The following is a 19,161-nucleotide window of genomic DNA, read 5'->3' as shown; positions in this document are numbered from 1 at the left end:
ACCGAACTTCTGGAGTCTGAAAGGCTCACAGAGAATCCCTTGTCTAAGAATGAGTTTCTTGAGACTAGTGAGGGACTTAATACGCAGCAGAATGTTGTCTCCACAGGACAAGTTGAGGTACTAGATGGAGTGGACAGGCAGGAACCTGTCAGACAAGAGGCTGTCAGTAGCCAGGTCTTTGAAGCTGGTGGTGACATCTTTCGCGACCTTACCCTGTGCAGGGTTCCACCCCATAAGAGCATTCCCGTGTTCGAGGTACCAGTGGAGGAGGTAAGTCCTCAGCTGGTGGTTTCTGGACAAAAACCAAACAAAGGAAGGTCCCAGAGTTCTGCGCATAAACAAGGGATCCACTGGTAGGGGACGTCCTAGCAAGGCTTTGGGGCTGCAGGTAAAACCTGCCCCACAGGGTCCCGTGGAGAGTCAGTCCGGGGGATCGTCCAGTCTTTCTGGTACTGCCAGTAAGGCTGGGAAGAGAGCTGCTGACCCTGGGACGGTTCTTGCGTCAGAGGCTGAACCAGCTGAATTTAATGGCAGAGCCTTAGAATCCAGTCTGTGGAGAGCGAGCGGTTTCTCGGGGGGGTGTAATAGGCACTCTCCTGAATGCCAGGAAGCCGGTTTCAGCCAGAATTTACAACCGTATCTGGCATATATGCATATATATATATATATATATATATATATATATATATATATATATATATATATATATATATATATATATATATATATATATATATATATTTTATTTATTTCTCGCCTTCTTAGTGTGGTTTGGAGGCGGGGCTTAAACTTGGAACCTTAAAGGTTCAGGTATCTGCTTTGTCAGTGTATTTCCACAGACGGCTGGTGGAGCTTCCGGATGTTAAGGCTTTTCTACAGGGAGTGCTTCACATCCAGCCGCCCTACGTGCATCCTGCGGAGCCTTGGGATCTTAATCTGGTCCTTAGCATGTTGCAGGAGCCTCCCTTTGAACCTCTACTCTCAGCATAGTGGCGGTTCTTGACATGGAAAACAGTCTTCCTGCTTGCTATCGCCTCGGCCAGAAGGGTCTCTGAGCTAGGAGCTTTATCCTGCAAAGAACCTTATCTGGTTTTTCATGAGGATAGAGCAGTTTTAAGTACTGTTCAGTCTTTTCTCCCTAAGGTGGTCTCAGGTTTCCATATTAATCAGGATATAGTTGTTCCAGTGTTCAGAGAGGAGCCTTAGACTCCTGGAACAAAGACAAATAAATATTTGGACGTAGTGAGGGCATTACGTATATATGTTAAGAGATCTGCAAAGATACGTAAGACAGATTCTCTTTTTGTATTATTTGACTTTTCCAAGCGGAGATGGCCAGCATCTAAGCAAACTATTGCCAGATGGCTTACCCTGACTATCAGAGAGGCTTATGTCCGTATTAATCTCCCTGTGCTGAAACTTATTTTTGCCCATTCTACCCGGTCGGTTGGGGCATCTTGGGCGGCTTGTAATGGAGCCACGGCGGACCAGCTGTGCAGGGCAGCCATCTGGTCCTCGGTCCATACCTTTACAAAATTCTACCAATTTAATATATTTGCGTCTGGGGACGCCTCCTTTGGCCGTAGTGTTCTACGTGCAAGGAGATCAGAGCGGTCCCACCCTTCAGAGGGATTGCTTTAGTAAGTCCCCATAGTTAAGCAGGGTCCCCCAGATGGATGTAAGAGAAAACAGGATTTATACTTACGATAAATCTTTTTCTCTGAGTCCATCTGGGGGACACTGCGGTCCCCCCGTCTTTTCGTTGTTTTCTTTTATCTCCACTCCCCCCTCTGTTGAGTGGTGTGTCTTGGTTGATTGGCCTATCATCCTAGGGCTTTGGTAATCAAACTGAGGTATGTGGGGAATTGGCGGGGGTGATATGCTGTCAGCTGAAAGAAGTTAACTCTTTGGGTGCCAGACTCCTCCCCCCGACTCAACCCCATGGTTAAGGAGTGTCCCCCAGATGGACTCAGAGAAAAAGATTTATCGTAAGTATAAATCCGGTTTTCTTGCCTCTTATTCAGAAGTGCATCTTGTAAGACACCCATGTATGGGATCACAAACAAACTTTTTAAGAGTTGTTCAAGTTTTGCTACTGTGGACTAGAAGAGGTTATAAACTAGGTCTATTACATTAATTTATTTGTGACTGTTTAGGAAAATTCTCCTGCTAGGAATACATAAGAAGGCTGGGTGATCTACCATAGATTATTTAATTTATAGTCTCTGCTTTGTTTTCTTTGAGGATGTGTGGTATGCTGCATACTTGAGACATGATCATGGGTTCATCAACAGTGTTGCAAAAATGTCATGAAAGCATCCCTCTTCCTCCATATTATTGATATGGAATCCCGATGTGCTGTGCGTGCAAGAACATTGTGCATCACTCCTTATCAGTAAACCTCTGACCTATAGATAAGGATTTCTCAACCCATTGCTAAACTGTCCCCAAATGGGTTTGTGTTTCTATATTTCCTTGTGTGGAGATTTGGCATAATTACTGAGCTGGTCAATAAGCTAAATTCAGCTCACTTAAGATTAGTGAAATATGAAAACTAGGCCTTTTGGGCTTTAATAGGGTTGAAAAACTCTACATACTACACTATCATCAAATAACTGGTAATACAGCTGAATCACAGTTAAAACCCACCAGGAAAATTGTGCACATTAGAAAGATAGCTGTTGATCTCCATGAATATGCATCTCATAATATATATACATTTCACAGAGATGATCAACATTAACTGGACCTACTCCAGAAAAATATTATCCTAGCTGACATACAGGTTTTTTTTATTTTTATTAAGCTTCTCGTGACCAGAAAACATGTATATTTAAATGTTTACAGAATGCACTATATACAAATTGATTTATCTAGATGGGGTGACAGGTTCTCTTAAATAAACAGATTTAGTGTTCTGATGGCTACTTCTGTGATATGTGGATTTCTTATCCAAAATCTGGTTATCCAGAAAATTTTAAAATATATGGAAAGGGGGAAAAACGTTAAACTTTTGCTCTTTAGCTCTTAAGTTTCCTGGCCACTAATTAGGAAAACTCCAGAAATCGGGACCCAGCTGTAGAAAAAGGTTTGGATAAAATATAACTGGTGTGACAGTGGTCAGCAACTTAAGGAAATCTGTTGCTAAATATAATTTTGTCACCTACTATGGAAGGATCTAAAATTGTTTTGCATAATTAAAATCAAACCTATAGGTTAATAAGCTTAGAGCATCAAATGTAAATTAAATAGGAGTTAAATGGATTGGAGAGTGTAAAATTGCAGCTTAAGTGCTAATGTAGGACGTGCCTCTGGCTTACCATTTTGCATTCTATTGTTGAAATTGTCATTTTTTTATCTGAGATCTATGAAATCTTAAACTTAACTTCTAAAAGCGTTTGACTTGTATTTGTGGTGTGGTTTTTTATCGTCTACACACACAGCACAGTTCAATTACTTTGAGTTTCTGCTAATGCTATAACCTTGTCATGGAAGCAAGTCTCCATAGACTGCTTCTCATGTTGCCATGGTGTCACCATGGATAAAATTATCGGAGTTGGTAGTCACTAGCAAAAACTGCATATGTCAGTAGATTGGGTACGCAGTTGCAGTTTTTTCATTATTTTTTTATTTTTAAAAACTAATGTAGAATCCAGCTTACACATAATTTATGTGTCTGTAGATGTGTAGATATGGGTATGTCAATATAGATGTGTGTATGTAACACACATTTGTTATATGCACAAGGATTCTATTATGATTAGGTAACCTAATATACTACAGCGATTGCATGGGCGGCCCGGCCCTCTAACCTACAAAAGGGCCAAACGTTACTCTGTCGGTAATAAGTTGAATCAATACATTCAATTTAAAAAGAAAAAAATATCCTGTGTTTAATTACATATCAGCAGTAACAAGTGTTGCAAGCTATAACAACCAACCTTGTCAATTAAGCTGAAAGGGGCTGGGGCCCGCCTCTTGCCCATCACTGGTTTAAAGATTGCAGACTATTGCTGGTGGTATTTAGATAAAATATAGTGTTGTAAATATGGACAGCTGCTTTCTAAGAAATGTATGTATGGGAATCAGATACTATTGACAGATACACTGCAGAGTGAAAAGTTTCACCCATCCAATGCTGACTAGTATGAGCCTTACATAAGCTTTAAATCTTTATCTTAATTTTTATTGTATTTTCCAGACTGTGACGTTCCATAGATTTATTTATTGGCTAATGAATGGCAAAATCTGAAAATAGATATAAGGAAGAGCACGCACAGAAGTGCTTATTAATGTTGTGTTCTGCCAGGAGATGGTTAATTGATCCTGACGTTCCTCCCCCACAAGAGCTTCTAGTACTCCCCACAGACTGAGAGCTTGTACTTGACATCTCAACCATGCATTTACATTACTGGAAGGAAATGTTGAGAAAGATGGGAGACCACTATACTGGAGGCAGGACTAGTGCTTGAATAGTGAACTAGCCAAGTTTTTTTTTTTTATTTGCTACTACATTACTGTCATGCATATAATGGGCCTGACTCATTAAGGAACGGAAAGTGAATTCAATTTTGAGTTTTTTTAATTGGATGGAAATTGCACGCAAGCAGATTTGAAGAAACATTTCTAGTTGAATACGGCTCTAAGTACGCTCTGTCTGTAAGACACTTGCTATATGGTGACACACAACACACTGCAAGATACGCTCAATGCATATGTGTATATATAAAGTCCCATCACAACGCACTGATTAAAAGAAATATTAAAGATATTAACACCTGTTTTAAGTCGTTAATAAAAAATACTTTGTGTCTTCATGAAATACATCAGGATGTTGCTTACTGTACATAAAATGCATTTTTACAGTTGCTCTTCATTGCAAACACATATTTAATGCATACGTGTAGTCATCACAATCAGTCTACACTGTGACTGGAGCAAGTGATATGACTAAAAATCATGCGCTGCAGAGTTGCGCAGAACTTTAATCTGACAGATGTGAGTGCACTCAATCTTGGCACGCCCTTACTGTACATTGCCTACATGCATCCAGTTTACTATGCTTAGTGCCTGCAGCCTGAACCTTGACTCATATGTAGAGTCAATCATTTGGCATAGGGTGTTTCAGCTCAATTGTTTTACCAATATATGGGGTGATTTTAATTGACTGCTGATTTGAGGACTAAACCACCTAAAAAACGTACATTAATTACGTTTACCATTATTGCCTGTTACCATTATCTTTTGTTTCTCCACTATTAGCCAATATATTTTTTGTACCTTTCCTTTTTCGCTTCTCTGTGCTTGTTTTTACCTTCGTTTGTTTCATATAATGTATTGTGATTTTGGTTTGAATGTTAGTTTTATTCAGAATAAATTTAATAATTTAACACCTTTTCAATGTATGTTGATATTACATATTTGCCTTCACCCAAATATATACACTCACTAACTCTGCTTGAGCCTGGGAAAATATTTTTTCGAATTGTTATAAGGTGGTCTGTGTTGCAGGTTCTCTCCTGGGGTCACAAGTTTGTTTTTCCCCAATAAGTGTAAATTATACAAGGCACTATAAAACTGGTGATCACCAGCATGCACAATGTCCTTACTAAATGCTCCTTTTTTGTGTTTGTGAAGCGTGTTGAATTCCAATCCCAGCAATTCAAATTATGCACTTTTAGGTAGAAATACTTTGAAATGGTACAACATGCCTGCAGTGCTACAAAACGTATGCGTTGATACTATGGAGAAAAGGATCAACTGAGGATACTGGGTATAGTACTATTGCTTAAAGTAGATGTATATCATGAAAAAATTGTTACATTTATGAAGGTTGGCTCCAAGGAAAATTGTGGCGTTGCCCTTGATAGACCGGGTTTATCATTATACATTCCATCTAAACCTTAGTCTTGTTGCTCCATATTTGCTTTGTTTTACATTGATTTCACCTTTTCATCAGTTAGAATTTAATCTAAATGTTATCAGCTTATTTTTGCATATAATGCATGTTCTGTTAGGTATTTCTTATGGAAATGTGGCTTGGTTGAAAGAGATAACATTTGAATTATATCTTTGTCATTTTTTTTTTCTTTTCTCTGATAGACATTTGACAAACAAAACATACTACCTAATTAGTTTGTAGCTTTTGTCTGACCTTTTTGTATTCCACATATTAATCTGTGCTGAGAATTGATTTATGCGTGCCTAGAAACAGGGTTGTCCTCTTTCATTCCTCTGGTGTAGTTTAATTAGTGAACGGGCTGCTGAGCTACAGAACGAATTGGATTTTGCTTTGCCTGCCTCCCCAGCTGCGCATTCTACACATGTTTCGCTGTTCAGTAAGAAAGTTACTCTCTTCATTCCACCATAACTATTTGTTTTGAATTTGTGGTAACTGTGCAAGGCCCAAAGACCCTGATTTAGAGAAGCTTGCCATGGGAAGTCTATCTCGAAATGCAATAGATATGTGCCAAAGACTGCATCAACCCTCATTACAGCACCATCACCAGCAGCTGCAACAGGCTTCATGCATGCAGAGGTCATACAGTTCTTCAACTTTACCTGCATCTTCTAAAGGCAAAGGCAAATTTACTAATCTCAGGGACAGTGTGAAAAAAAGCCCAACTAGAAGCACAGCCAAAGTCAGATCTACGAGTGGTTGGTGGTCTGATGGCTCTGGGTCAAACTATTCCTTTATGAAGGTATGGCGCTTATTTTGCTTATAGTAACTACAGAGGACTTTGTGACCCTCGATACTAAAAATTCTACATCGATCAAGCTGTATTTTAGTTCATTTATTAATGTGTGCTCTCTTTCAACCTGCGTATTGAAAATTGTTCACAGGTTATTTGTACCTAGCAGCTGGCTTGTTTTAGAGCCTATGGTTTACTTGCCATACTAAATAATGCAGTTCCATTTAGACATGCATCCCAGCAAATGGTCTCAGAATTAACCATCTGGCCGAGTCTGAAAGACCACTTTGGGCAGCATTGAATGCATCTGTAGATGTTTAATCACATCTACCCTCACAGTAATCAAATATTTACTATCAAATGTTTTGTGTGATGGTCACTTGATGTGCTCAAACTTTGAGGAAAGCACTGCTGCTTGATGCAGTATGCATCTAAAATTTCAGCATATAATTTACTTGGGCGTGCCTCTTCTATTGTCCTGATCTGTTACAAAACAGTGCAGTGATTGTTTCACAATTGGAAATATGAAATTTTAACACTGAAACGGTAACTTTAAGAACATGGAGCAAGTCATTTTAGATTTAATTGGGAAATCTGTTTGACCCCCTATATGAGCGTTAATTAATCAGATCAGGTAATTATGAATTGTTGGTAAGTTTGGTCTGGAGATGGACCTGCTACCTTTTCTCTGAGTTTGCAGTTATCTTCATACTCTTTGAAAAGGCCCCAGTAATTTCAAAATTGATCTGAATGCCAAACAGTCTGATTTCATACAACTTGTGTATGGCCAGAGATGGTGATCCTATTGTCCGGCTCTTAGGCTGAACAGCAAGATCACTGTGTGTGAAGCCAACGGTTCTTCTCTACATTCACTATGTTTCACCATTTTATCTTGGTACGGTAAAAATACACTTCATTTATCCAATATTGTATTCTTTTGTATTTTGTCATTAAGCACATGCCTCTCTTTTTATAATAAAATTCATTCTTTAGTTTTGTATGCTTTCAAAATAGGATATGTTGTGCTATGCAGCATCATTTTAGAATTAGTCGTGAAGATGGCTGCACACTAAAATATTCAGAAAGTAGTATAGTTTTTATATTAAATATGATCTTTTGTTTGTGTTCAAAACTATTTAATACTGTTTTTTCTTTCTTTTTATTAAGGATCAGTGCTGTCCAAACTTAAGAGATGCTTGTTATATATAAATACAGGTTAAAGTGTCAAAAAAGAAGGTAGTGTTATATAGCAAATGACGCAAAAAACTTAGAAAGGGGTCTTTTTTTTTTTGTAATCTTGTGTCGGCTACCTGTGACCTTTTCGCTTGTCATTCTATCTTGCTGTGTTTCAGGCAACAAAAAATGGTTTACGCTTGACTGGTCAAGAGAAATTCTGTGTAAAATGCATGAAAGTGTGTCGTATAGAAAATAAAAAGATTCCTTTTTAAGGTTACGTACTGCAAAGTGTACCATTCATAAAGCCTTAATAGACATCTCTTTTTAAGTGTGTGTGTGTGTGTGTATTTGCAAAATATATTTTTATATTTCAAGGTAGTGCAATGTTTAGTCGCGTATACTTATGTACCTAGCTACAAGATGCAACTCCTTCCTGTGCGACGGCCTGGCTGGTGACGCATTAATATGCCTTAGCACTCTCATAGGTTTTCCTGCAATAAGTGCTGTAAATCATCACATGTGATTGTGGATCTGGTGGTGTTTAGGCTCCGGTGTACTAGTCTGCAAGTGTGTTTAAGTGGTTGAAATATAGGTATATGGATAACTAATAATAATTATTTAATGAAAGTAATGCATTCTAAAAACTTATGAGAATTTTTTAAAAAAGGAACTAATTTTTATTGGAAATTCAAAACCCCCAGTTGATATAACAACTTGGAAGTCCTTTCTGCTGCTTTCCAGTAGAAATATAAGCATATATTAACACATTTTTCATGAACAGACTACTTGACCTGTAACGTTCAACTGACTTGTTAAAGTTCCATTTAAAAAAAAAATGAGCCCTCATGTCCTTGTTCTCCATATTGTAATGTTACACAGTCAATACTACTGGTGTGTTTACTTTATTGTATTCCGCAAAACCATTGAGCCATAATGAAGCTGGGCATGCTATACCTTGTTTTAAATGTAAAGGAGCAGACAAATGAACATCATTTTCAAATTATCTGATCAGTTGGAGAATATGAATTTTAAGCAAATATTTAACTTTGTTCTTTTCCTTATGCTGCATGTTTCTGGACTAAAAACTGCTTTATCTCTTACAGAGTTAAATTGTATTTTCAAATATGACTGACCTTTATTTGAAAGTGTCCTTGTTTTTGTTTATTTTAGTTGGGTTGAATGTTTGTTTTTTCTTTTAGTCCACAGACGCTGGTGCTCCTTGTCCTCCCATTGTCCCTGTGATCCCTGTTATACCAGTCCCTGCTGAGAGCAATGTCATCCCATCTTCCACTCCACAGGTCTTTTTTTTGTGTTTGCCTGCTCTGTATGTTTATTTGTTTTCCATTAAATTTCCATTGACTGTTGTGCTTCGGTAACAATCAATTTATTTTTTACTCTATTGCAACAACCTGAAAGAAGAAAAAAAGTTTAACGGATTCCATGTTTCTTGTCAAATGTTAGTTTCTGCGTGATCTTAGGTCATTTCCCTCCAGTATAGTAATTTTGCCCTGGTCATGTTAGTTCTCAATCCCATCAATTTCACATCATAATGTTCAAGTTTAAAGTGGATCTGTCATTTGTCTGACCTATGGGCCTTATTGATTTAAAATCTAGATGGTGCTTTTTATTTTTCGCTCTGTGTGGTTGTGGAGTCAGCTCTTTATTACTGTTTTGGAGTACAGACAAAAGAGATGGCAAGACGTTATGTTTTGGGTACACTCTTTTTTTTTTTTTTTTTTTTTTTTTTTTTTTTTTTTTTTTCCTGTTTTCATTAAATCTGTTGTCAGAATTTAGAAAGCTCCTTGGCTAAATTAAACCAAAGAAATCGTCACAATGGAGATTAAAAAATTTTGGGGGTGTTTTTTGGGAAGGTTTTGCTTTTTTAGGAACGAATACAAAGGGAAAATAATATAACTAATGTTTTATAGTCATGTAAAGCAAAATACATTAATTAAAATTTTTAAGAGACTTTTGCCATTGGCTTGTTAAGCCACTGTGGGGAAAAAGTATATGGTATTTGTTTCTTTAAACTCTCCAGTTGGTGTTGCCAACAAATTAAGGTTCCTGATGGCATAAATGTTAAGTATATATGTTTGGAACAAGACACATTTTTCAATGTATCTAATGCAGGCTTAGCTATTTTTACTCAACTAGAAAGACTTTTTAATAAATCTGAAAAGCAGATCTCCAATCTTAACAGGCATCATCTAGTAACTTACAGCACAGGCTTTTCCAGCCCAAGAACTGAAAACAATTAGCAACATGTTGAAATCAGGTTATAATAACCACTTGTCCATTAAGCGACAATGAAAAGGTAAAAAAAAGACTGAAGATTTGCAAAATTCAAACCAAAGGAAAAGCTCTTTGACCATGCTGGGAAACTACAGATCTTCTGCTATGCAATGAGGCGCAGTAAAGTTGGAGGCCTATAATTTACATACACTGTAGAATAAGGTGAAAATTGTAGCCTATATCATACTTGCCAACTTTTCCTCGTTGTTAAATGTTAGTTTCGTTGGCTTCAGGGAGATCCCGGGAGAGGTGGGTGTGCGGGGTGGGACTTGACGAATCACATAATTTTGGCACAGTCACCTAAACGATTCACAATTTCGACCAATTACAACAGGGGGCGGAGCTAAGATGCAATATTTTTCATTAAGCCCCACCCCCATCTATTGCGAGGGTGTGAACCAGGAGGATGCCCTACTCTCCCGGGAGCCTGGGAGGTCTCCCAGAAATACGGGAGTCTCCCTGACATTCCGGGAGAGTAGGCAACTATGCGTTTAACGAAAAGCAGCTAATGAATCTCTAGAGACTGAAGTGTCTTACATTTCTGTCTATTACTGAAGTCATGTTGTCTTACCTGTCAGTCTTTGATTAAATCTTGGTCTCCATGAAAATGGCCACCTCCATAGGCATCAATCAATAGATAGGACAACATTTCTGAACTGTCATGCCACATATGGGAAGCCAACCACGTCTTGTACTGGCTTAACATCAGGGAGAATGCCGGACTCTTCAGGGAGTGAGGGAGATCACACCTATTTCAGGGAGTCTCCCTGACATTCAGGGAGCGTTGGCAAGTATGGCCTATATACTATTAAAAGATACTATGAACTTTCCATATGAGTGTCTGTGCTAGAAGGAGATTTACAGATCTATAACAAACCAGTGTGCTACTCAAAATACAATAAATTATTTGTAAAAATGCACAATGTTCTTTAATTGTAAAGAATGTGGTTTGTATGTTTCAGTGTGCAGTTGTGCTAAACTGTTTATTGATATGGTTGTACCACTAATAGTTAGTAAATGAAGGCATTATGCTCCAAAGAAGGGGATATCCCCTTATCTAGATAACAAATACAGTATGCATAATAAAATGTCACTGAGGTCACCTATGACATAAGAGCCAGCTGTATTTTACAATATTTAAATAAGTATTTTTAAATGGTAGCCTAAAGGTCATACAACATTGGCAGTATGCAGTGTAATTAGCAATAATGTTCAAACTCAGACATTCGTAGGTTGACTTGTCATTTCTAGCATGCAAAGAAATGGAATTGAGCGTCGGTGCATATTGTAAAAATTAGCTTCTTCTGCCATACTAGTTTTGGAGAGAGATGAAAGGGTAATTACAAATGTTTTACTATTTCTAGTAGTCAAAGAAATTATTTTTAAAATGGGAAATAAGATTGAATTTGATTGCAAATCTGTGGTCAGAATGAGTGTATTGTGTGAAAATTGCTTCCTTGGGGCTATGGATAATATGGATGTGGATGATCCATTCCCATTGCAGCAAATACTGTTTGCTATACATGAGGAATTGGGATAACTGAGACTTGTTTTGATATACATATTATAATACCTTTTTACATCATCATTTATTAATATAGCGCCACTAATTCTGCAGCGCTGTACAGAGAACTCACATCAATCCCTGCCACAATAGAAGTTAGTCTAAATTCCCTAACATACAGACATACTAGGGTCTATTTGTTACTTCCAAGGCTCACACACTTTTAGTCGTATCTAATGTTTGAATTGGGATGATACCATATGCTACACAGAGGATTGTGAACATGATAGAATACTGACAATGTGGTAAAACAAAGAAAAATATCACATAACGTTTACCAATTTGATTGTGGATGGAACTAGTACTAAACATAGAGAACAATGCTTTGCATACAATAAAACTCTGATACCATTTTACAACACCTGTGTTTTTGAACCCTAAGTTAGATTACTTTTAGAGTCTGTTATATTGATTTAGTCTTGTGGTATTGCCACGATGGCTTCAACCCCATGTATAAAACCATTCTATTCCAAAAAAAATTGGAACAGGATAGTGTCTGCAAGCTGTTAGGACAGCAAGCATATGTATCACCTATGGTTGGGAAGACTTAAACATAATCCAAGGGTAGCCTCCATTTTTGTCCGCCCACAACTTTAAGTTTTGACTTGGGCAATTAGCTCTTCCACCAAAAAAATAACTCTTATACGGGAAGATCCACAAAGATGGAAGCATAACTGGGCGGCCGGGGGAGGATACATTATAGACTTGGTGTGTAGTTGCAATATATAGATATATAGATAGATAGATAGATAGAGATATATATATATATATATATACACACACCTACCGTCTTCTTGGCAGATGTTCAAACATGCCCCCAAGTCATGGGTCAATTGGGTTGTGATGTTTAGACTTCCATGCCAGGAAGCTTTAGTGGTAAGATTTATATAGGGGCATGAGGTCCTTTTTTCTTTTGGGGAGGAGTTTCAAATAAAATGGTCTCCAATAAGTTATTTATAATAACTGTCTTTGTGTAATGCAAGGTTCGCTGTTCTTCAGTCATAAATATAAAGTGAAAGAAAACCAGAGCCAGATGAAATATTAATTTTTAGGCCATTTAACATTGGATCACCATTGAAATTCCTTTAAAAACATTTGTCAAGAGGGACTTTTACAAGCCCAGGAGCATGTTATAGTAGCTATAATTCTAATCTAGACATACCTGAATTTACAAGGATCCCTAAGTTGTAAAGAGTGCTTAAATATCCTTGACTGACTTGATTTGCCCTGCATGACTGATATTGGTGGACATCCCTCTCCCCCCCGCGCCCCCCCCCCCCCCCACCCTTTTCCTTCATGATTTTTTATTAACTATTTGTGGTGTGATAAGGAAGTAATTAATGTACATTCATTCATATGCATGGCAGTGATGTGAAGGTAACAATGTTCACATGTTTGTAGTCACATCGTATTTGGTTGCACATGGACACAGTTAACATAATTCTACTCTGCCTTGTTAATCTTGCTAAGAGAGCTACTTGTGGTTCTCCCAAGTTTTGTTGACCTAGACATACCAGCAAAGCCCTACTGGGATTTCTAGTTCACCAACTTGGTCGTAGGTTTCCCATTTATGGAAATTCTCAGAGATACCTGGTTGCCAAAGAAAATGAACTATTTAGTTGGTACATTATTTGTCAAACCTGTAAATAAGAGTGTTTTACCTATCCATGGGAATGTAACTTAATACGAATTTACTGGGAAAGCAGTGCATCAAAACATTGGTTGATGTCACCGGTTCCTAGTGACTTATTAGGCCTTATAATTAGAAATGGCGAAGGCAGCCATTTTGTCGGCTTAACCAATGTTTTGTAGGAAACTGTTGCTCCTTAAAAGAAAGACATATTACCTCTTCTTCTTTTTTTTTTTTATATAGGGGTGCTTACCAAATTGTTTTTAATGCTTTAGGGAAAATATTTATTTATTTTATTTCTTTCTAGGCGAATCCTCCACCAGTGATTGTAAACACGGATAATCTGGACACTCCACCTTATGTAAGTCATTGTAATATGTGTGAGAGTACATATCTGGGTAAGATGTTTTCTGATGTCCAGGATGTGGATAATGTTGACCTGGTATAGATCGGATTAGCTCAATGAGGCATAAGGAATTGAGGTGTGTAAAAGATTTTAACGATTAGCCTTCCTTTAAAGGTAATACATGAGCTGTTTGTTATGCCCAGAAAGAAAATATATGTGTGTGTGTGTGTGTATATATATATGTGTATGTATATATATATATATATATATATATGTGTGTGTGTTGCTAGTCAAACAAATTTATGGACAGTTTGTATGTGAAATATTTTTAAGTAGGACAGAATGAAGCAAACAGACTAAGTACAAAGCCAGAAGAGCAAAATAATTAGCTGATGACTATTGCTTTGCTAATGGCATTCCAGCCCATTCCTTGTTGTTTATTTCTTTATAAACAAAAGCTGTGCATTAAATTTTCAGTATTCATGAAGTTTAATATCGTTTGGATCTTTTCCCAGTGGCTTCATTAGAAATTTGTGTGCGGTATCACATCTCCTGCTTAGAAAGGTTGGCTGGCCAGAATTGCAAGACTCTTGCAATTTAAAATCTGCCTGTATTTCCTGTAGTCGTGACTTGAGTCTGTTCTGGGCATTTGGTAAACTTTGTGCTTTGCAAGGAAAATTCCAACTAAAATGGTTTGTTTTGTAGAACTTATTTTATTTCTTTGTATTGTTAAACAGATATAAGATCATTTATTAACTTCAAAAATGCCGACATTTCTCACAAATGGTTTTGTAAGTTATAGAATGGAAATATGAACCCTGCCAAAAAGAGCTTACAGTTTGTGATTTGCTACCTTCAAGCATAAATGTATAGGAATGTATCGTTTTTTTTTTGCATTCATCACATTGTTGTCGTCAAACTTGAGGCCTGCTTTAGGTTTTTTTCTGGAACTTGCACTGTACATGCTGATACTACGCAGTTCAAGAGCCAAGTTCTGCAATTTCCTTACAGGACTCCACAAAGTAATAAATGGCCATCAGAACCTGTTATAGCAACTGTAAAGCAATTCATAAACAATTAATGCAATTAAGTTCTGCGGTGAATTTTGTTTATAAGAGAAATGTGTTCTGGTGTGTAAAGTATAGACAGAAGGAAATGATGCACCATCACTGGAACTTTTATTTCACTCCCTTTTCTGAAGTGCTGGAACTGTGTCCTATATACTCTATAATATCTAGCATGGGGATGGACAAATAGGGGCAGGTTTAACAGAGTAGTAGTTAGAGTGGGTAGGGTTTGCAAAAACACTGACGAAATTGGACAATCTCACTGTGAACAGGTGTGGCCTAGCTGTTATACAAATCTGACAACACTGTTATAACTTGTTACACCTGTTTATCTTGCTTTGAAATACCTACTGACATGTTATAGATAGGTTTCTCTTTCCTTAATTAAATATACTACCCCAAAGTGTTGCCCCTCACTGTGTTATAAGGACCAGCCTATATAGGCAGATTGTAAATGTGTGCTCATATGTATAGAGAAAGTAACGTTGGACAGTGTTGTGCACATGCCAATTAGTGAATATGTAAGGGGAAAAACATCACATAGAAAACATCAATGTGATTTCCCCCCCCTTTACACATAATGATACGGGAATATATGAGAAATAAAGAATGACCCTCCATCATCAAATGTAATTGTTCTAGATTGATCAGTATATGCTACCATCGGTATATGCCTACTTTCTGACTAATGGACTGTCTTCTGCAACGTTTTGAAACGATTGAAGAAATTGTGTCTCGGACCCGATAGAGACTATATTTTTGGAGTGTGGGAGGAAACCAGAGCACCCGGAAGAAACCCATGCAAACACGGGGAGAACATACAAACTCCTCACAGATAAGGCCATGGTCGGGAATTGAACTCATGACCCCAGTGCTGTGAGGCAGAAGTGCTAACCACTTGGCCACCGTGCTGCACCATGAGATTTTCATGTAGAACTATTTGTTTTATATTATTTATATTAGTGCCATACCTATATATATTTATATATGGGGTTTTTTGCAGTATTAAAAATGTGACTGTGTATAAAAAATAGGCTTTGGGATGGTTTCATTGGAAAATTGCAAGTGTATTAAAATTCGGGAGCCAGTTTATTGTCTATAGCTTGAAGGTGTTAGCTGATGGCTGAACTTCAACGGGCTGGTCCCACTGAATTCATTATACCTAAGAGAGCATTGTGCATCTACACAGAGCAGTGAGTACTTGGGTAAAAATCCTTTGGGTTTATGTTGCAAATTTAACCCCTTGGGAACCCACCCTCCATAAAAGTGGAGCTTTTCTGTAATCTTAAATCTGAGAGAAAGTTATGTTCTAAATGGTTTTCTGTTATAGTGTAAGTTAAGCAGATTGATTCAAAATTTAAAGTAAATCTTACATGCTGTGATGTGTTCAACATTGCTTCATGTTGGACCAGCAAACTAATGTTATGAGTGATTTAGAAAAAAAACAATTATTTTGATTAGGACGCCTGGAAGATCAAAATGACCAAAATGTATGGGACCACCATCACCTAAATGGCCAGATATGTAGAATGTGTTATGTGCAGTCATATTGGCGACACATCTGATTGTTCATCAATCCAGGTGGAAAAATGTAATGTTAGTAACCAGCTTAAGCAGTGCACACATTTTATTTATAGACACATTTTTGTTTAGCAAATTTTCAGTAGATTACTATTGGGAAGTTGTGCAAGAAACTCTATTTAAAATCTGTCGGATATTTTGTAGCAAATGCATTGTTTTATTAAGTGTTTTAACTTTTTGTTCATTTATTTTATAGGTAAATGGAACTGATGCAGATTATGAATATGAGGAAATCACACTTGAAAGGGTAATATACTGCACAAAGATGCCTGCATTAATTTTTCAGTATTCTAATGATACACTTTAGTTCTCCTGCCTACTGTGTGAATGTGGTAGAACGTCTCTTCACCTGCTATTATTTTTATATATTTTTTTATTAATGAAACACTTTTCTGAGACTTGCTGTGAGAATTTATTTGCTTTTGAGGGTCACTGATTTTATGGGTGAACAGATTATTTTGCTTCTGTTTATGAACAATAAAATCTTTTTTTTTTTTTTTTCTTGAAATTACTCTATAATATTAAATTATTAGAGCGACCCTCTCAATAAGCATAAGCTTGTGGGGTCTATGTCCTGAGTCCCTGCAGCTCTCAATTTTCCGGCTAGTGTCCAGTCAGTCAGGGATCGACAAATGAACAGAGCAGTTGTACTGACTGGACAGACTGCCATGCTGTCAAATCAGCATTGTAATATACAGCTGCACATTGCTATAGTCAAAGTTTCCCAGAGTGTTGATGGCTATGCTAGCTGGACAGTAGTAACTTACCAGTGAATGAATTATTTATCAAAGCTGCCTTCATTTTAAGTACCATATTCATTATACATCTCTTTCCATTCGATTGTATTACAAATAAACCTTTTCTCGTTGTACTTATTGTCCAAGTTGTGGTCTTTCAGGGCACGTCAGGGCTTGGTTTTAGCATCGCTGGAGGTACAGATAATCCACATATTGGAGATGATACAAGCATTTTTATTACGAAAATTATTTCTGGGGGAGCAGCAGCTCAAGATGGGAGGTTAAGGTACGTGGTTTTCTATCGGTCATGGTCAGTCACTCCCCTTACTCCATGCAACATATGCCCTTTATATGACAATGCAGTATGTATGTGTATAAAACAACCTGCCTAATATTGTGTAGCTCAACCACATCGAGACATGGACTCCACAAGACCTCTGAAGGTGTCCTGTGGTGTCTGGCACCAAGATGTTAGCAGCATATCCTTTAAGTCCTGTAAGTTGTGAGGTGGGGCCTCCATGGCTCGGACTTGTTTTTCCAGCACATTCCACAGATGTTCGATTGGATTGAGATCTGGGGAATTTGGAGGCCAAGTCAACACCTTGAACTCTTGTCATGTGCCTGAACAAGTTTTTCAGTGTGGCAGGTCCCATTATCCTGCTGAGAGGCTTCTGTCATCAGGGAATACCTTTCCTCTGAAGGGTTTATTTTGTTTGCAACAATGTTTAGGTAGGTGGTACATGTGAAAGTAACATCCACATAAATGCCTAATATATCCCACCCCTTGGCTTGTTGCATTGTAACGAGATGATCAATGTTATTCACATCAGTTGCTTCCTGACTGTGATGCCTTATTTATTTAAAGTGACTAAGGCATCACAGCTGAGGGTTATACAAGATCTTGCAGCCACGAGTGCACTTTTTGTCGTGGCACTACAGATGACTCTTAGTGGCTTATTTACTAAACTGCGGGTTTGAAAAAGTGGAGATTTTGCCTGTAGCAATCAATCAAACCTGCAGTTTAGTAAATATACCCTCTAGAGAGAGGTATGCAAAAACTGTTAGGGTCCAATTCAGTTGTGCATGAAAGTCTCGTCTTGGCTTTAAGTAATACATTGCTGATTTTTGCACATACCTCTAAATTGCAGCTTTATCAGCGGTGTTGTGGTCCTGTTACATCCTGTGGCGTTTCATTATGTTAGGCTCGATGGGACACAGTTGAATTCTTTCTTATGCTGAAATCTGCTTGTGTCATGAGCTAGACTTTAGCGCATTAAAGGTCTTGTAAACCTCACAACTAAAATGTTCAGATTGTAAAATACATTGTCAAGTATTATCCTGACCTTCATCTGTCACTGTTAAGTAGAAAGTATGCATTCGCATTACACACAGCTGCAGCTTCTCTCACATCTTTGGGACCATTCTGATGGATTTCGATATAGATTAAAAAGCTGAGACTAGCCCTAATTCTGTATATGACTCAAATACTCAACGCTGTGCATTTTTTTTTAAAGCCAGTCTGCCTAGCTGTCAATCACTGTCAGCCTTGTTTAGTTAGAGAAGCACTTCCCTCCTAAAATGGCAACCTGCTGCAGAGGAGTGAAAGAGCGACGGTGGATAGATTTAGCTAAATATAAACACACCATTTTTTTTTATTTTTTTTTGCTTGGATATTCTGCACTGGAACACACAACCTCTGACAGAAGGAAAGTAATAAAAGCAATATTATCTTGTGAGCTTTTGAAACATAATTTCAGAGTTCCATTTTTATTTGTATATAAAATGCTGGTGCCTTTGTTATAATACAAACTATTTTCTCCTCAGGGTTAATGACTGTATATTACGGGTGAATGATGTGGATGTTCATGATGTGGCACACAGCAAAGCTGTTGAGGCATTAAAAGAGGCTGGATCTATTGTCCGACTATATGTCAGAAGGAGAAAACCGATAACTGAGAAAATAATGGAGATAAAGCTTATTAAAGGCCCTAAAGGTGTGTAGGAAATAAATAAGCCTTCCTTTAATTCATGTCTTAACAATTACCACACGTCAGTCTGTGGGGCATATTCAATTAG

The 19,161-nt window shown here is 37.6% G+C and overlaps 1 protein-coding gene across 1 annotated transcript in view; it reads left to right on the top strand.

Annotated features, from left to right (window-relative positions):
• The window catches only part of DLG1 (discs large MAGUK scaffold protein 1), a 150,511-nt gene that overhangs the window by 69,888 nt on the left and 61,462 nt on the right, over positions 1–19,161 (top strand). The window contains 5 exon segments of the mRNA XM_075202242.1: positions 9,068–9,166; positions 13,662–13,715; positions 16,545–16,595; positions 17,247–17,371; positions 18,910–19,079. Coding sequence (XP_075058343.1) covers positions 9,068–9,166; positions 13,662–13,715; positions 16,545–16,595; positions 17,247–17,371; positions 18,910–19,079 — 499 coding nt within the window.

The sequence above is a fragment of the Mixophyes fleayi genome, chromosome 3 (genome assembly GCF_038048845.1).
Source record: "Mixophyes fleayi isolate aMixFle1 chromosome 3, aMixFle1.hap1, whole genome shotgun sequence".
Taxonomy (NCBI): Eukaryota; Metazoa; Chordata; class Amphibia; order Anura; family Limnodynastidae; genus Mixophyes; species Mixophyes fleayi.
The sequence above is the reverse complement of the archived record's forward strand: the minus strand, read 5'-3'. Positions and strand labels throughout refer to the sequence as shown.